The sequence below is a fragment of the Pezoporus flaviventris genome, unplaced genomic scaffold (assembly GCF_033815535.1).
Source record: "Pezoporus flaviventris isolate CSIRO_AGI_PZ_B2104156 unplaced genomic scaffold, CSIRO_AGI_Pfla_v1 ptg000005l, whole genome shotgun sequence".
Classification (NCBI taxonomy): Eukaryota; Metazoa; Chordata; class Aves; order Psittaciformes; family Psittacidae; genus Pezoporus; species Pezoporus flaviventris.
Window position 1 is genome coordinate 19917709 of NW_026892553.1, and position 18372 is coordinate 19936080.

Here is an 18372-nt window from a genome sequence, read left to right on the forward strand (position 1 = left end):
TGCGAGAAGGAGTGTGACTGATAGTGATAGGACAGCTTGTGGTGGGTTTAAACGTAAATGGGGGAGGTTCAGGTTAGATATGAGGCAGCAGCTCTTCCCTGAGAGGGTGGGGAGGCACTGGGCAGGGGCACCTTCCATTAGAGCATGTTCCTCCAAGCCCCTGTGTCCAACCTGGCTTTGATGGTGGTCTGTGGGGGGGAGACGTGGGCTGTCTCCAGCCTTCCCAAGGGATGCATGGGGCTGACAGGGTGCTGTGAGCAGGAGGGTGAGGGCAGCTCTGTGTCCCTGTGGTGCCTCCTGCAGCTCCTTAGAGATATCCCCCAGGCTGTGCTGGAGGAAGCCCCCTCCTCTGCCCTGCGTTTCTGCTCCCCTTTTCCCTGCTTGGTTATTACTGTTGGACCTGCCGATGACTGGCAGCTTTTCCAGGATGCTCTAACTCAATTGCCAGTGATTGACCACACTCTTCATCTTATTACTGTGTCGCACCAGTTTAACTAAATCCTAAATCCATTAGGTGCTCTCAGATTGCTTTACGAGTGTCCAGAGGAGGTGTTTGCAATAAATCCACCCTAATTCTCTCTGCAGACAGGGTTTTACAGCTTGAAGCCTGGGCTGGAAGCAGTGGAGAGCTACAGGAGTGGGTTTGCACAGGAACGCAAAGGGTGAGAAGCAGTCCAGCCTCTGCTTGTTTGCTTTTCCTACTTGAGATGTCACATGTGGGGTCTCTGTGAACATGAAACCAGAATATGGGGCATGTTTTTATCCCCACCGTTTCAGGATGAACCTGTTCATGAGCCTTTTCCTGGCAGTAAGGCTGGAATGTTCAGCAGTTATTTGATGGTTATGTGTGGAAGTGAATTGCTGTGATATATATTCCATGTGAGGCCTGGGCTGGCTCTGCTTACGCTACAGCTACACCTCCCTGCTCGGTCGGGGTGTTTGTGTGGGGATGATACAGCAGTGTAATAGCTCGGTGGGGTTGGACTAACTGTGCATACATGAGGGATTTTCAGCTTTAACTTCCCATTTTCTGCTGTCAAATCTGCAGCAGCAAAGCTCAAAGAGGAACAGCCAAGTTCAGCATCTCCTGGAACGCTTTTTCCTTTTGCCTTTCCTTTTCCTGCTGCTTGCAGACTCATGCAGTAGCATTGCTAAAGACAGACCTCCCTCTTCCTAACTCCTTTTTTCCTTGCCCACTTTGCATCGCTTTCCTGCTGCTTCGCCCAGCAGAGAAGCTTTGTTTAGGACAGGCGCTGTCGCCAATAATTCATTCAGGATGGAAGGAAATGAGCTTTTTCTCCTGAATTTTCCTTTCCTAGCTGAGATCTTGCTGCTCTGGGGGGAGCCATCCGCATCCCAGTGCTGGGAATGGTGGGTTCCCGGCTCCGGTGCTGCTCAGCCCGCGGGGGAAACGCTTTGGAGTTTCCAGCGGCTGCATCTGGGAGGAATCATTTGTGGTTTGGGGCTGTTTGAAATCCCATCTTGGGCTTAGATGTTGCTTGTTATGGCTGGGGGGTAAATAGTCCATCAGCCTGGGAAGCAGGGAAGAGCGAGCTCCCCATGCTTTAACACTGGGGGGGGAGGTTGATACTATATAAAAGTGAAGGCTGGGACTCCCCCAAATCAGCATGGGGTTGCCCTGATGTTTGGGAAAGAAAAGGAGGATAAAACGCAGGTTTTGTGGCACTTCCCCATATCTCAAGCTGGTAAGGCTCTGGGAGGCTGGTGAATTGTTGTCTTAGCGGGGAGGTAAAGATGAGGTTAAAACGCGAGTGTGTCTTCACAGGAAAGATGCATTTGCAGCATGTTTTGCTGTCTCTTTTGAGTGGAAGCATGTGGCTTTTCGTTCCCACAACCTCAGGGCATTCCAAAATCCTGATTAAAGCCCTAAGAACAATGTGATCAGCATTAAATGTGGGAAGTCTGAAAAATGATACATTGTGAGGTTTGCCGTTGTTCGCTTTTCTCCTCTCCCAGCGCTACAGGTCACAGCTTCGAGCTTTTTCCCACAGCAGCAAGGGCTGAATTGTTTTGTCTTTAACTGCAAACCCTGTCCAGAGCTGGAGCTTGAGGAAAACAACAGATCGGGCAAAATGTGAGAGCAATTCCAGTGCTTGGGAATAGATTCAACCTTTGTCCAAGGGGGAACTTTGCTACCAAGATCACCTATTGGAGTGGGGAATATACCACTTTGATGCCAGATGGTATTTACACACCGGAGATGACGTCCTATGGAAACATTCACCCTGCACAGAGCAAGCTCTCATTAAAACTCAGCTTCATAAGTATCTCTGTTTGACATAGTCTGTTGGCTGGATATAGAAACCAGGCAACAAACAATTCAGGTGGTATCTGATGACAGGGAACCAGAAGCAGGGCAGTTGTTCTGAGCAGCAGAGATGTCGATGCCGCTTTCAGCCTTTTAGATTGTTACCCACGTTTTTAAGCTGAGTCTACCTGGATGGTTCATTCATGTGCCGTTAAAACCTTAACGCAGACTTCATGGAGACAGCACACGTAACACAGAGGCTTAGGAGGGTATTGGAGATGCAGCCGGGTGCCTGAACACAGAGGATCTTTGACTTGGTTTGTGTCCAAGTGCTCTTTGTTTCACTGATAAGCTGCTAACTTTGTTTAACCGGTAACACATGTTGGGCTGTTACTGGTCCTGACCTTTTCCCAGTTAAACTGGCTTCAAATGAGAGTGTTTATGGGGAGATTCTGCAGCTCTGGTGTACGTGGCCTCTTTGTCTGGCCTGAGGCGGGGGGCTGCTGTCTGGGGAGAGTCAGCAGAGTTTGCAAACCTTAATGGCTTCTGCTCCAGATGGCTTTTAACATCCACCCTGGGCAGGAGCTGCTTTTTCCATTGCCAGTTTTCGTTTTGTCTCTGTGGTTTTACTGCACTTTTAGGCTTCTTGGGCACGTAAAATGCCATCAAATCGGTACCAGGGAGAGGATGGAGGTTTGCAGCGCAACCTCGGGCTTAGCAATAGCGGAGGGGCAAGGGAAAATGGAAGGAATGCTTTGTGCTTCACAGAGAGGCTGTGTCTGTGTCCTTATGGACCTGTTTTGAGTCACTGCTTCTGGAAGTCAGGAGGAGCTTTCCCAAGGTGTTGCAGTGAATGGACCGTGTTTGGGAGCAGGGTCAGCAGCAGAGCGAGTCCGTCCATCTGAGCACTGGCAGCAGTTTAGCTCTGCCTTTGACTGAACCTCCGAGTGCTGCTGAGCAGCCCTTCTTTGTGCTGGGGATGCTGATGGTTTGGCTCATGCTATCTGCCCTGAAGACAGATTCCTGAAGAAGGGAGTCTGTGAAGTGGTTTGTAATGGAAAAGCACATGGGGAGTGTTGCAACGTGTGGTCAAGTGTGTTTTCCAAGAAGGCTTTTGTGGTTGGGGGTATGCTGTAGAGTATCTTTGCTCCTCTGCTCGCCCCAGCTCTTTCCCTGCCTGCAAAGGTCCCTCTGTTAGCTGATGGACGGTGGGGTGGGGATATCACCAAAGGGACCTGAGACACCTGTAGATGAAGGGTGGCCAAGTACCCATCACCTGGGATAGAACTGCCCTGGTGCTTTGCCCTTTCTAGCCTGGCTCAGGGTGAGGCTGTTGTAGGCTCCTTCAGGTCAGAAGGGTGCTTGGGGCTTGTGTGAAAAGCTGAAAACTTTGAAGTAAAGTGAAGACGTGTAGAGTAATGCAATTTACTTCAAATAGGAGAATGTCTTTAGGTATACAAATGGGATAATCCTCCTGGCAGGAGCTATGGGGGGCTTGCGGCAGTGAGATCTCTGTCTTTGAACCTTGAGCTCTTTCCCCACTGAGTTTTTTCCCCCATAGATAAAGAAATATCAGGTGTTGATTCCCAAAGCAACTGAATAATTGTACCCAGGTTGTTGTAACCTCTCCAGTATGTCAGTGCTTCCACTGCCAAAGGAGACTGGGGAAGGGAGGAGAAGCAATGGGAAGGTTTAGGAGAAGGTGATGCCTTTTCTTATTCAGCAGCTTGTCTCTAGAGAGGGAAGCAAACACTTACCCAAAACCTCACTAACTCATTAAATACCTGGACTGGAGCCTTTTCAGACAGGCCACAGTGCTGTATGTCTTTGAAATGACCCTCAAGGGCTCTTCCCTCCCTGGCCAGCAATAAACTAATTCTCAGGACTGATGGTGAAATTCTGCAAGGCATGAATTCCCAATTTGACCAGATTTACAGTGAGTTAATAGATTTTCCAGCATGCCTCTTGCAGCCTATTTGTGGTGGCATCCCTTTAACACGCACAGTCATTGGAAAATTGTCAGGAGATAGGATTTAGAATCCTTTCTGACCGGTGTTTCTCCGTCCTGGGGAAGGCTCCATAATAAACATGACATTTACAGTAAGGAAACGGCTTGTGTGGAAGTGTTCAGGTTCAGGAGCCTGGTGGTAGCTTTTCTATGGAAAAAGGTGACCCTGCCCCCGTGAGACCCCGCTTGCAGCACTGTGTGCAGTTCTGGTGTCCGCAGCATAAGAAGGACATGGAGCTGTCCAAGTCCAGAGGAGGCCACAAGGATGATCAGGGGCTGGAGCATCTCCCGTATGAAGACAGGCTGAAACCATGGGGGCTGTTCAGCCTGGAGAAGAGAAGCTGCGTGGAGACCTCAGAGCAGCTTCCAGTGTCTGAAGAGGGCTGCAAGGATGCTGGAGAGGGGACTGTAGCGATAGGACAAGGGGTGATGGGTTCAGACTGAAACAAGGGAAGTTCAGGTTGGAGATAAGGCAGAAGCTCTTCCCTGTGAGGGTGCTGAGGCGCTGGCACAGGGTGCCCAGAGAAGCTGTGGCTGCCCCATCCCTGGCAGTGTTCAAGGCCAGGTTGGACACAGGGGCTTGGAGCAAGCTGCTCTAGTGGAAGGGGTCCCTGCCCGTGGCAGGGCATTAGACCTGGATGATCTTAACGCCCTTTACAGCCAAAACCATTCTATGGTTCTGGAGTTAGGAGAAGCTAAAACAAATGCTGCCAAGAGGTCCACATGCTTACACGTGGAGAGTTGCAGAATAGGTGAGCTGGCATATTGCAACGATGAAACTGAATCCTCAGCTTCGTTAGATAGCAGTGTCTGTGTTGGTTTCCAGTCTTTGGAATACAATCTTTGCAAGGATTACACTGAAAGAACCCTTTGGAGAAAGTGTTCCTTTTTCCCCTAAACAGATTTGTCCTTGCTCCTTTGGTTATCATTAGTTATAAATCCAAAGCTCTATTGATCTGGAGATGATGTGTTAAACCAGGCCTGAGCAGTGGCTGCTCTATCACCGAGGAAACCAGCTGCCATCAAGCTTTTGGTAACTCTCGGTACATCTCCGTGTCCCTCTTTAGGAAAAGAACAAGTTGAATTCTAATGCACTGGCGATGGGGCTGAGCACGTGCCCCCCCATTCAGCAGGGATTTAAACCTGTGAGGAGCTCTGGAGAGATGAACAGTGCCATTACTTTGCGGGGGTTATGCATGCTCCTGAAGGAAAACCCGTCTGGAGCAGGTGGTGGAGCCTCAGATCGATTCCTGGCAGTAGTGGGTGCACGCTTGGCTCTTGAACACCAAGTGATCATCTTGTGCTCCTGTTCCAATGCTGCCTCGCTTATACAGGGGGAGTAAGGAGACAATGAAACATCTTCCTTTGGAAATGAGTGTTATTCAGCACGGGGCTTTGAGCCAGGGGAAGCAGGATGCAGGAGCCACGTGGGATGATGCTGGTTGTGGTCCAGCCGTGGGCTCAGCTGGTGCCACCAGGTTGTGGTGTCTCATCTTCTGCTTCTTCCATAAGCAGGGACCTGTTCATGCATCAAAAGACAAAACCAAAACCAACCAAAGAAAACCCATTAAAACCCACCCCAAACAAAAGTCTACAACCAACCAAAACCGCTCAGCAAACAAACAGAAACCCACCAAATCCCCCAAAAGCCAACCAACCAAGCCTCCCTACCAACCAAGCACATAAACTCTGCAACAAACCCGACCAAAAACCCTAACAAACCACCTTCAAACGAACAAACCACCTACAACTGAGCAAACAAGACAATATAAACCAGCTAAATAACTTCTGGTTTTGGGAGCTCTGCTCCAGATACCACAGAGAAGGAAGGAAGAAGTGAGCCCAGTCTTTGGGAAGTGCCAAGTCTGGAAACTGGGACCATGGGTAGGTCCTTTTTTGTGTATGGATGAGATCAGTGCCTGGGGTTTGTGTGTCTGGAGTGTCCTGAGCCCTGTCGTGGTGGTGCTGATGTGCGTATGGTGTCCTGTGTGACCCTGTGGTGCCTCAGGCAGGATGTGCCTTGGGTGCCCTGCTCCGTGCTGAGCAAGATGCTCAATGAGTTGGATGTTCCCACGGAGCATTGGAAGAGCCAGTTGCACCGGTGCTACTGAGATGATGCACAGTCTGGTTCCCATGTTGGAAATCCCTATCCTTCCTGAGTTCCAGGGAGCTCAAAATCAGAAATAAAGGGGCTGAAGTGACTTAAAACCAGCCAACAGATGCCCTTAAATAAGTGCAAGTCCTTCCTGTTACTATAGGGATCAAGAGCTGATCTTCTGCCTTTTGCTTTTCATCAGACACTCAGATAACTTTAAAGGGAATTTGGCTGGGGGAGATTACAGAGGAAGGAATTTGCTTCTCAAATAAATAGTCTGCTCCCCATTGTTGAAGGCTTAACAGGCTGATAAAAACCCTCTGGAATGAAAGGGAGCCTGGAAAACCCATCCAGAGCTGCCTTGCTATAAAGCTACTGAGACCAATGCGCTTCCAAAGACTTTGGGTTTTGTGTTGCTTGAATACTCGACCGAGAGGCTTCATCCTCATTTATTCTGATGAATAAAGGAATTTGCTCAACATGCATTGTTTTCAGAAGCTGCTTCTAACTCTTACTTGAACATAACTCGAGGAGCTCCCCAAACTGGTGTCCTGGGGGTTAGAAACGCTTGGCCTCTAGATGTTGGAGGGAGCGCATGGACTTGCTCTCTGCTTGAACTGTGGCTCATCAGTCATCTTTTAAGAGGCATGTGGCTTTTCTGATATCTTTATAACCCCATCAGGTTGGTGTTGGAGCCTCCAATCACTACAGCGTGGCTGGGAGGTGACCCAGTGCTGCTTTCCCTGTGTCTCCTCTCTTTAGTTTTCCATTTCAAAGTAAAACCAAACCAGAACAACCCCAGATGTGGCTTTGCAGTGGTAAAATACCTGATGTATCTCTGCCTGCTCAGTTATCCCCGGCAGGGATGCTCCTTTCCCAATGAAAGCATTTCTTGCTGCGCTGTGCTCAGTGGGATCACTCTCATCCCAGCAGCCTCTGCCCTGTGGAACAGCAGTTTATTCCCTGCTCTCTTGATTGCCTGGACTTGAACCCCAACCCTTATGTGGGCTTCAGCACTAGGATGGGTTTATCTATCCTGGTAACAGGTTACCAGCACAACACAACTACCTTTTTGCTGCAGGAGCCTCTTGCCTCCTTCTGTCTCTGCTTTTCCCACTTGTGCTCCCAGGGCTTGGTTTGAATGTGCTTGTCTGGGCCCTTATTGCTCACATTCCCCTTGATTTTGAGAAGGAATCCTCGTCATCCACTATTTGTTCCAGCTTTGTTTGCATTTTTAGCTTTGTCCTTATGAAATTTTCAGGACTCTCTTCTACATTCACACATCTGTCACGGCACAAAGCAGAGTATCCCTTGATGCTCAGGGAAAAAAAATTACACAAGAGGGGTGCAACCCATATTTCATCACAGGCACCACAGCCATGTGCTCCAGCATGAAGTTCCAGACGAGATTTTCCTCCAGCGTCATTCCTGAGAGGTGTTTGCTGTGGGATGTTTGGGGGTTTCTTGGGAATTTCACTTAGAGTGTGGGTTTCACCACTGAAATGTGTACTCAGAGAGCCATGGAATGGTTTGGGTTGGGAAGGACCTTCGCATCATCCGGGTCTAACACCCTAACGCCTTCTGCTAGACCATGTACTTCTGAGTGTCTCCAGGGAATCTCTTAAGGCATCCTGGTGCCCATCAAAAGAAAAGGTCCTTCCCTGTGCTGCAGCATCCCTGACCTGTCTTTTGCTGCTGTGAGCTGTGGATGCCCATGTGGGGTACGGAGTGCTGCACGAGACCCCCTCCAGGTAGGGCTGGTCCAGGCTGGGGCTGGTTGTAGCTGAAGAGCTACAGGAACAGTGTTTCTTGTCTCCTTGCTTCTGGCTTGCAGCAGCTTGTGGTGCTGGGCTCTGCTGTCTGCATTAGCAAAGGTTTTGTGCATGGGATGTAAATAATACATGGGTGAAGCACAGTGTGACTAATTGCTCAGCAGTCAGACTGTTACCTAGGATGTAACTGTGGTTTTGGGGTGTCTGGAGCGGGTATGATGAGATGCAGAATACAGCATTTTTATTAGAAACATCAGGGTGTGTGTTTCAAAGTAACAGGGCACTAAATAAGCTGAACAATTAAAAAGGAATGGCTTTGGAGCTTGGTATTTTGATAGGCACAGCTAATGAGGAGAAGATGCTTCTCTGACAGGAGCATAATGGTTTGGCTTTGGTGAGCAGCACTGCCTTTGGAACTCTAACTCCCATGGGAGCGAGAGTGGTGGGCATGGAGCTGGGAAGAGAAGGAGCCCCCTCTCATTTAAAGGTTGGACTGAGACCTTTCCTCTCTTGGTCTGAAAGAGCAAGGGCAAAGGTACAAAGTGCAAACCTTGGTGGCTTAAAATGTAGAAAAGGATAACGGAATTGTCCTAATTCTTATTGCTAACACTTTGAAGCAAATCTCATAAGCTCCTGAGCTTATGAGTCCATAACTTTAATAGTGACAATATTGTAAAAGTAATTCAAAAAGCTCTGTCATAGTTGGGGCTAAAAAAAAGCCTTTCCTAAGCTCTAAACCCAAATGTGCTCAGAGCAACACCCTCTAAGAACAGCAGTGGCACCAGCTGATGGGGTTTGTAATCCTCAGACAACAGTAATTATGCTGTTTAGGAGAGCTTTTGTGTCCTGATAATGTTGTTGAAGTCTTGCAGTATCGTGTAAATCATAACAGAACAAATCCGGAGTCTGCTTATATTGCTGCCAAGGGAAAACCCCTTGGATTTCATTCCCTTTCTGCTCAATACAGGGCAAACTTTCCCAGGCTTGGAGATGAATATTACCTGCTGTTTGAAAAACAACCCGCGGCTCCTCGCAGCAGCAGTGCCTGTGGCAGCCAGCCCCTTCCTGCAGACACTTATCTCTCGGTGAGCCCTTTTGTGTCCTGCAGGAGCAGGGGCTGCTGTGATGAGTCTGAAGCTGTCGGATTCATTGAGCTGGTAAAGAAGTGTTTCCTCTTCAGCGCTCACTCACAGGTGGATGCTGGTGGCTCCTCAGCTGGCTCCAAGCGGTGCTGCAGCTATTGCAGTGTCAGAAAAGGCTTTTTACAGAACCCCAACCTTGTAGCATTTCCTTGAGGACCGTTTGAATTCCCATCTGGGAACACTGGTGGGTTCTTTTCTGAGGGGCTGAGCATGGTTTGAGTGGCACTTGTACAGATACAGAAAGCCTGAAGGGGATGCAGCAGCTGCGTTAGGACCAGATTAACTGAGGAATTCACCCACTGCCCTGCCTGCAGACCCATGTTGTTACCTCAGGATGGAAATGATTCCCATGGGCTGAGGAATTCCAGTGCCTGATTCTTTGCTGATGTGATTTGTGTCCTAAGGAGTGAAGGGAGAGGGATTTGCATCAATAGGTCATTGCAGGAGGTTTTGCCATCGGCAGGGAAGTGCCAGAGAGCAGGAATTGTTCACAGGAGAGATCTGACCGGGCCAGAGGCTCTCCAGCTCCTGTGGTTATTGCTATGCCTTGCACAGTGTTTGATGCCAGGTCCTGTGAGTAGGGACCCTCAAGGGAAGAAGTCCAGGGAGCAGACCAGGGACACAAGGAGAGGGACTGCAGCAAATCCACTGAGCTCCAGGAGCTGCTTCACTTGCTGCCCTGGAGCAGTTGCATCCATGGATGAGATTTATTGAGGCAGAAGAGGCACATTCACACCTAAAAGGCATTTAAAGGGTGTTTTGTTGTGTAGAGCTCCTGAGGTTTGAAACTGGTCCCAAGTGCAGCACAGGGCAGTGCTGTGTATAATGTTGCAGCCCGGGGCACATCGGAGCAGCAGCATCCAGGGAAGGGTGCAGTGAATCACAAAATGCATCATGTGCAGAGGGTGGGATTCAGCTGGAGGCCAGGGATCCATGCTGAGCTCAAGGGAGAGCTGCTGCATGGAAATCACCTTGCTTGTTTTACAGTTTGGGATAGTTCAGGAGCGTTTGCCACTCTGCCATAAGGTCCTGGAGGAGATGGCCTTGAAGCTTTTATAGGGAGGTAGCAACACCGTGGTGATGCTGTGGACTTGTCTATGATGACTTGCCTGGCTGGCATCCAAAAGATAAAACTGAGCCTTGTCTTTACTAATGGAATAACAAGCAAGTTGTAGTTCCTCCACTTTAAAAGCTTATCTTTATGTGGTCAAGATAAGGCTTTAAATGTGGGGAGATAACTGCCTGGCTTTAGAAAACAATCTTTTGCAAAGGGGCAAAAAGAAAAGACTGGTTTGTGTTGGAAGGGAGCTTAAAGCTCCTCCAGCTCCAAACCCTGCCACGGGCAGGGACACCTTCCACTAGAGCAGCTTGCTCCAAGCCCCTGTGTCCAACCTGGCTTTGAACACTTCACTTGAATGCAGTGATTTCCTTTTCCTGCCTCTAATCCCCACTCAGGGCACTGCTCTGCCTGCTTCCAGATGAAACAGGGGAGTCTGAGATGAGCTTTTAGGCAGAAGCTCTTCCCTGTGAGGGTGCTGAGGCGCTGGCACAGGGTGCCCAGAGAAGCTGTGGCTGCCCCATCCCTGGCAGTGTTCAAGGGCAGGTTGGACACAGGGGCTTGGAGCAAGCTGCTCTAGTGGAAGGGGTCCCTGCCTGTGGCAGGGGTTGGAGCTGGAGGAGCTTTGATCATCCACTGGATGATCTCTTTTATCAGTGCTATGAAGGTATTTACTGTGCTTCAGTCAGACCTGAGAACCAGATGCTCTTAAATTGCAGCTTTTGAAATGATCCTTGAAATGAAAAGAAGAAATTAATAATAGAACAAAGAAAGGCTTCAATTGTCCTCCAGAAACAGGAGTTTCAGTAGTGTCATGTAAGGAGAAGGGCAGGATTTACCGGCAGCAGATCCAGGCTGCGGGATGTGGTGGGGGATCAGAAGCCCGTGGTGCTTTGTAGCAAGGTGTTCCCTCCATCTCCACACAAGACTCACTCCTGGGAGCACAGAGGACAGACCCACACAGTTCCCTCCTCTTTGAGGCGCTCAGAGTCTGGCCATGGGTCACTTCTGCTGCTGGGGCTTGAATGTTCTTGCAGCCAGCCCTTTGCAGGGAGTATTTCAGACGCAGCAGCCATGGGGCAGATGGGTGCGAGAGGGTCTGGATGTACAAGATTCTCCTTTTATTGCCCGAGTTTTATTATTTCTTGCATGTATTAATAGGACAGCAGGAGGCTTCATGCGCTTTTATGGTGTCTGTTGCACTCTCTAATGGGTATATGCCAAAGCTCCAAGGCACATAAAATAGACACACTTAGCCAGTTACGATGATAAAAATGATGTGCATGCCGTGACCTCTGAAGCAGTGGGACTCTGCGTGCACGCTCCTGGGCTACGCCACTGTTCTCAGCTCCTTTCTGAAGCGCTCCTCGCTGTAGGAGGTTTACACAGGGGCTTGGACTGGTTTTCTAATCAGCAAAGAGCCTCTTGGCTCTGAGGGGGGCTTGCAGAGCACAGAGGAGCGAGGGAAGGGAAGAGGGATGACATTTTCTAAGGGAACTAAGAGAGAGGAGGTTAAAGGCGACAGTGAAGCACAGCATGACAATTCTGGCACCGGCTGCAGGGCTGGCAGCAAAACACTGGTCCAAAAAGTTCTTTGCGTGCTTTGAGGTGGAAGCTGTTCTGGGGCTCTTGAGGATGAAGGAGGGAAAAGTTTCGTTATCCATGTGCCCTATTTAAAGAGGCTTTTTTGTTGGTTTCAAACTTTTAATAGCAGCGCAGCCAGAACTGTGCTGCGCATCGCCCTCGTGTGTGTCAGACACTGATGGAGGGATCTGCAGGGCTCTGTAGGGAGCGAGGAGTGAGGTGTCTGCTGTGCTGCTCAGGCAGGCGTGGAGGGAGGGCTCTGTCCTTGCTCTGCTGCATCCCTCAGTCTGTGCTGGTGGGAAGGACTGCTCCATCTGGGGATGCAGATGGTTGCTCTGGGCCAGTCCTGGTGTGGGTGTTGGGTGCTGGGTGCTGTGGACAAAATGCTTCAGCGGCACGCCTGGGAGGTTACAGGCACCAGATGGGATGGAGACTGTTGGCAAAAGTATAGCTGTGCTTTGATGCCTGCTTCATAGAATCATGGAATGGTTTAGGTTGGAAAGGACCTTAATAATCCAGTTCTAACCCCTTGCCTGGGGAAGGGATGCCTCACACTAGACCCTGTTGTCCAAGGCTCTGTCCAACCTAGCCTTGAACGCTGCCAGGGATGGAGCATTTACCACTTCTCTTGGTACCCTGCTCTATTCCCTCACCACTTACACCATAGCCTTCTGCACGCTGGTGTGGGGGCTGCAAACAGCTTGAGTCCCTGTCCATCCTGCATAGAATGCATGAGGAAGCAAAAGTTGGAAGTCCTAGAGATGTGATGGATTCCAAAATGCTTGAGGAACGTGAGGGGTCCTGCAGGGCGAGCAGCAAGGCCTGATGTTGCTCAAACTGATGTTAATACTGAGCCCCCATGGAGATGCTCAGCTGCATCCCCAGTGTAACAAATGGGAAAGATAACACTGAGGGGTTTAAAAATCAAGCGTTCCCTTGAATTATTGACCATGATGATCCCCGTGCAAGCTGAGCCTGGATGTGTGCTTCCGGAGTGACCCAGCTGAGCAGTTACGTGGCTGGGTGTCAGTGACCTGTCAGCTCTGAGGCTCTTCATTGTTCTTAGCGTGTTACGAATAGTGCCCTGAAGAGGAGGACACAGGCTGGTAGAGAGAAAGACTTTGGTTTGCACTGGTGGCTTCCCCAAACTGGGGTGTGTCGGTATGCTCAGAGTCCCAGCCTGGTTTGGGTTGAAGGGACCTCAAAGCCCCTTCAGCTCCAACCCCTGCCACGGGCAGGGACCCCTTCCACTGGAGCAGCTTGCTCCAAGCCCCTGTGTCCAACCTGGCCTTGAACACTGCCAGGGATGGGGCAGCCACAGCTTCTCTGGGCACCCTGTGCCAGCGCCTCAGCACCCTCACAGGGAAGAGCTTCTGCCTAAGAGCTCATCTCAGTCTCCCCTCGGGCAGGTTAAAGCCATTCCCCTTGGCCTGTCCCTACATCCCTTGTCCCAAGCCCCTCTCCAGGTTTCCTGTAGCTCCTTTAGTTACTGGAAGGCTGTTATAAGACGGTTTTAATGTCTCAACTGAGATGTTGGTTTTGCATGTATGGGTATGATATTTTGGAAGCCTGGTGAGGAGGGCTGTAATCAAGGGAATAACTGCTGCTGCTGGAGGCATTCCTGTTTGCTCTGTGCAGGAGGAATGGGCAGAAGGCTCTCAAGTCTTTGAAGGTGGAGAGGGGAAAATGCAGCCTGGCTTTTCCTTGCAAACTGACGGTCCCTGAGCTCCATGGGGCAGTGTGGCACAACCTGCTGTGTGAGAGTGGTCCTAGCTGGGCACCCACGCTGCATCTCTGGAACTCAGCATCACTTTGGACCACGGAGCAGCACATGCCCAGGGGCAGATGTAACTTTGAATGTTCAGTTGAAGTGAGCCTGATGAGTTCAGGACGGCCACAGCACTACAGGGGCTTTTCAAATGGCTTTGAGGACACTTTGTGCAGGGCTGGTGCTGGGCCAGAGTCCAAATATCCTGGGTGTGATTACACTCCTATAAATATTTTCCTTTTCATAACAGAACGTCAGCATTTACTGTTTCCTGATTTTAAACACTGGTCACTTTGTCAACCATTTATCTGTGTTTTAAATTAAGTCTGGAGATAGGATTCCTGTTAATATCAAATCGATGTGTAAGGGGGGGAGAAAGAAATTGCAGTCTATCCCTTTTGTGGGATCAATATTTCCTTTAAAAGCTGAAATGCAAACTGGATCAGAGAGTTTTGCCGTTTGAAATGGAGCTGGTGTTAAAGAGCGCACGGGTTTCCCCTGAAGATGGGTTTGCAGCAGGCACGGCTGCCAGCCAGTGTGTGACCCAAAGTGGGCAGGATGGGACCAGCCTTTGCAGCAGCAATCCCTGTGTCCGAGCTCATCTCTTCATGAACTCTTCCCTTTTCTGTTGTGTTTTGCAGAAGCCTTTGAGATTGTGGTGCGGCACGCAAGGAACTTCACCAACAGCATGTTTCGGAGCCACTACCAGAGCATGGGGCCCAGAGCCCTGAAGTTTGTCGGAGAACTTTTTACTGATGTCTCTCTGTACATCCTGGGCTCCGACCTCAGTGTCAATGACATGATCAATGAGTTCTTTGACAGTTTATTCCCTCTGGTTTACTCGCACTTGCTGAATCCCGGCTTCCCCGAGCCCTCCGTGGAGATGGCTGAATGCCTGCGGGCAGCCAGGAGGGACCTCAAAGTCTTTGGGAACTACCCAAAGATGATGATGACGCAGGTGTCCAAGTCGCTGCAGGCCACCCGAGCCTTTCTGCAGGCTCTCAACCTGGGGATTGAGGTGATCAACACCACCGACCACCTAAAGTTCAGCAAGGACTGTGGCCGAGCCCTGCTGAAGATGTGGTACTGCTCACACTGCCAGGGGCTGCTCCTGGCCAAGCCCTGTGCCACCTACTGTGCGATGGTGATGCAAGGATGCTTGGCGGGTGTCATAGAGATCGATAACCACTGGAGAGAGTACATCAGGGCTCTGGAGGGGCTGACCAAAGGCATGCATGGCATCTATGACATGGAGCACGTCCTCCTGAACCTCTTCTCCTTGGTACGGGATGCAATCATCTACGTGCAGAAGAACGAAGGAAAGCTCTCCCCAACTGTGAGTAGCTCCATGAGCTTGCTGCCGTGGCAGGGCTGTTGTGTACCACAAGCTCTGCATGTTGAAACCAACCTCCCCCTTTCCTCCAGCCAACAAACCCTAAATGCTCCTATTGCCAGCTCCTTTCTCCGTCCCCACCTCTCAAAAACTTCTGGTAGTGTTTGAAACTGGGGTTTGTGGGCCTGGGATGGTCAGAGAAGGACCGTGGGAGTATCAGCTTATGGATTTTGTGTTGCGTGCCATTCAGCCAGCAGCACTCTCCTGTGCCATCTTATGTGCCACCTCTGCTTGGTGATGGCCTGAGACGTACCACCGCAGCGTGCAGGCAGGACTCATGTGCAGCACATGAGGCTCCAGGGTTCAGAGCAGGACACTGCTTTCAGCCTGCATGCCTCAGTCCCTTCCTGCAGGAAACCCCTGTTTCACAGCAGCCTGCCAAACATCTCTCATGTCCCCAGGACCAGCTGATAGGCTCCAAGAGCCGTGGCTCTGCTGGGCTCAACTTCTGCTGCCATGGAGCCAGGGCAGGGTCTTCCCCCATCGGTCAGAACCTGCCAACCCTCTCTGGAACAGCAGAGGAGCAGAGATGTAACTGTAGGTTTAGCTTGAGGTCAGGTGAGATGAAGTCATGTTAAAGGTGTGATAATGATGTATGCAGGAGAGAACACCCAGCTCAGCTCTAAGCCCAGCTGGGACTTCCAAGGCAGTAAGGATCAAAACCTGCTTCTGCTTGTAGTGTGAGCCTATTTCATCTCAAAGAGCAGCTGACATATTCAGCTGTGAGCAAAAGCATCCAGGATGCTATGCACCAGCAAACCTGCTCTGCTTAGTAGGTGCTAAGGCAGAACAGAGCCCTTAGGTGCTGTATGGCTGGTTTTGCAAGCAGACCCATGTTCATTGCTGTACAGTCCTCAAAGGAGAAGTGTTTGTCCTCCTTTTTATTGAAGGTGTCCATGTATATGGTGAAGGAACATGACTATCAGTTATATTAGTGAATACTGAGACCTTGATCTCCCTACAGAGAAGGTGTTTGTGGGACAACAAGTAGCTGGAGTGTCTCAGGTCAACACAAGCCATGGCAGTAGAGCCATCATCTGCCCATCCTCTGCCAAAGCAGAACGTTGACTTCCTTTAAAGTAAGAAATCGCTGAGCATTGCAAAACCACTCGGTGCTTTCAGACTTACAGAGCTGTTTGGATTCATTACTGCCTTACAGAGGTAGTACTCAGCTAAACGTAACTCCTCTTGGTTATTTAATACTTACTGGTTCTTAGTGATTTGCTCTAAGGCAGTTTTTAGCTATAGAAGTGTAGAGGAACAGAAAATCTAAGCCAGGCCAGCCAATTGTCTGGCAACTGGCACTGAAAGAGAATGGCCACTGGGTTTTTCAAGCTTACTTTTCAAACACCAGTGCTGCTCAGCTGAGGCTCTTCCATCAAATCTGAGCCCAGAGCAACTTCTTCGAGTGAAGGGCTGAGCTGTTCATAGAGAAGTAAGACAGTACTGGCAGCGCTGACAGTCTGAGCTCCAGCCCTGCAAACGCCTGATGCTGATGGCTGGTCTGCACCTGGGATATGGAGTGAACATCTCTGCCCATGAGGGCTAAAATACAGGTTTACTCTTTAGCTCTGCTGGAATGGAAGTTTCTCTGTTAATCTAATCAGCACATATTGTGTTTCAAAGACTCTACTGGTAGCAAACAGTTGTATTTACTGTTATCCTGTAAATATGATTGGTTTTAGACATCATCATCAGATCAAAGTCTAAAATGTCATGAGAGTTGTCTTTGAAAATGTGGGATTTTGCTCTTGTGCTGGCTCCTCCTGTCAACCTCTGTTATTACTGACCTTGACCACCACTGCTTCTGTAGGCAGAGTTCAATGCACATGTATGTTATTAAGGCTAATGACAGGTTATTTAATTGTCATTAAAATCCTCTGGAAGTATGGAAAACTCTTCCATGCCCATAGTGATTACAGCCTGAACAGCAACACCACTGTCCTTGCCTGTCCTATGGGCTGCTTTGGTTTCTCACAGCATTGGTGGCACTTCTGTGGCAGCAGTTTTCCTTCCTGGTATTTCAGGTCTTCGGGTGCATTACCTGACCAAGCATCCTTCCTCCAAGTGGCTGCTCCTCTGTCCCCTGTCACCCACCCCCAGCCTGGGTGCAGGCATTTGAATGAACCCCTTCTATAGCTTGCAGCAGGCCTGGCTGCCAAGGGCAGGCGAGTTGAGCTGCAGAGGTGTTGCAGGGCCTCCAGGCAGGTTTCGGAGGAGCTCTGCAGTCCCCGCAGTGAGGAGTCAAAGTTGATCTGCTTTTGGATGCTGTGTGCCTCCAGGCATGCACCTCGGTGTCAGCCCGCGCTGGTGCTGTGCTGCTCCCTACCCAGCAGTGGGGAAGAGTGAATTCACTAGGATGTCAGCGGGCAGTTCCCATCCCAAGCCCTGCTTTAACAACTCATTTGGCAGGGATGGGTGGGGTGTGTCAGAGCTATATTATTTCTACCCTTTATTTGTTTAAAAACCTTACCCCTAATATGTGCTGTTAAAATAGCTCACCGGGGAGCCTGACTCTCGGGGCAGAGTGGGGAAATTTCTGTCTAGGGCTGTATCTCTGTTAATTTTCCTATCTGCTGTATTTTTTCTGGTTGAAAATGTGCCTGGTACATCCACCTCTTGTGGCTATTTTAATCCTGAATGCAGAGGAGAGTGATTTCAGTCAGTCTGTTCATGCTCTCTGGCACAAAGACAATCGGAGGGATGCACTACACATAAACTTCATCAAATATTCAATCCCAGCCCTCTTGAAGTTAATGCTTTATCTGCTGTTGGAAGTGCAAGAGAGACAATAGATATGGGTGTCTTACATAGCCAATAGTTGATCTCCTCTGGGGTTAGAATCACAGAATCACAGACTGGTTTGGTTTGGAAGGACCAACCCCTGCCATTGGCAGGGACCCCTTCCACTAGAGCAGCTTGCTCCAAGCCCCTGTGTCCACCCTGCCCTTGAACACTGCCAGGGATGGGGCAGCCACAGCTTCTCTGGGCACCCTGGGCCTCACCATCCCCTCCACTTGGCCATCAAGCTGTTGACCCCAGCTCTGGCTGTTACCATCATCAGCTCCTCATCCACTGAATGGGTCGAGGTCTCTACCTTAAGCCAGCTCTACAGATGCATTTGGAAAGGTTACAGAATTGAGGTGTGAAGGCTGCTGGATTATATATCCAAGTTAAGGATTTTTTTCTCAACCCTCTTTTCCACCCCTGTAACTCATCAAGGTTTTGAACGCATCCCAGCAGAGTGGGAACCACCAGCAGCTCCCATCATAGTGAGACACGAA

The 18372-nt window shown here is 49.8% G+C and overlaps 1 protein-coding gene across 2 annotated transcripts in view; it reads left to right on the forward strand.

Moving 5' to 3' along the window:
* GPC3 (glypican 3) overlaps nucleotides 1-18372 on the forward strand; it is a 134709-nt gene that overhangs the window by 42802 nt on the left and 73535 nt on the right. For both annotated transcript variants that reach the window (XM_061446230.1, XM_061446231.1), the window contains exon 3: nucleotides 14337-15031. In XM_061446230.1, the coding sequence (XP_061302214.1) occupies nucleotides 14337-15031 (695 nt within the window). The remainder of the gene's footprint in view (nucleotides 1-14336; nucleotides 15032-18372) is intronic.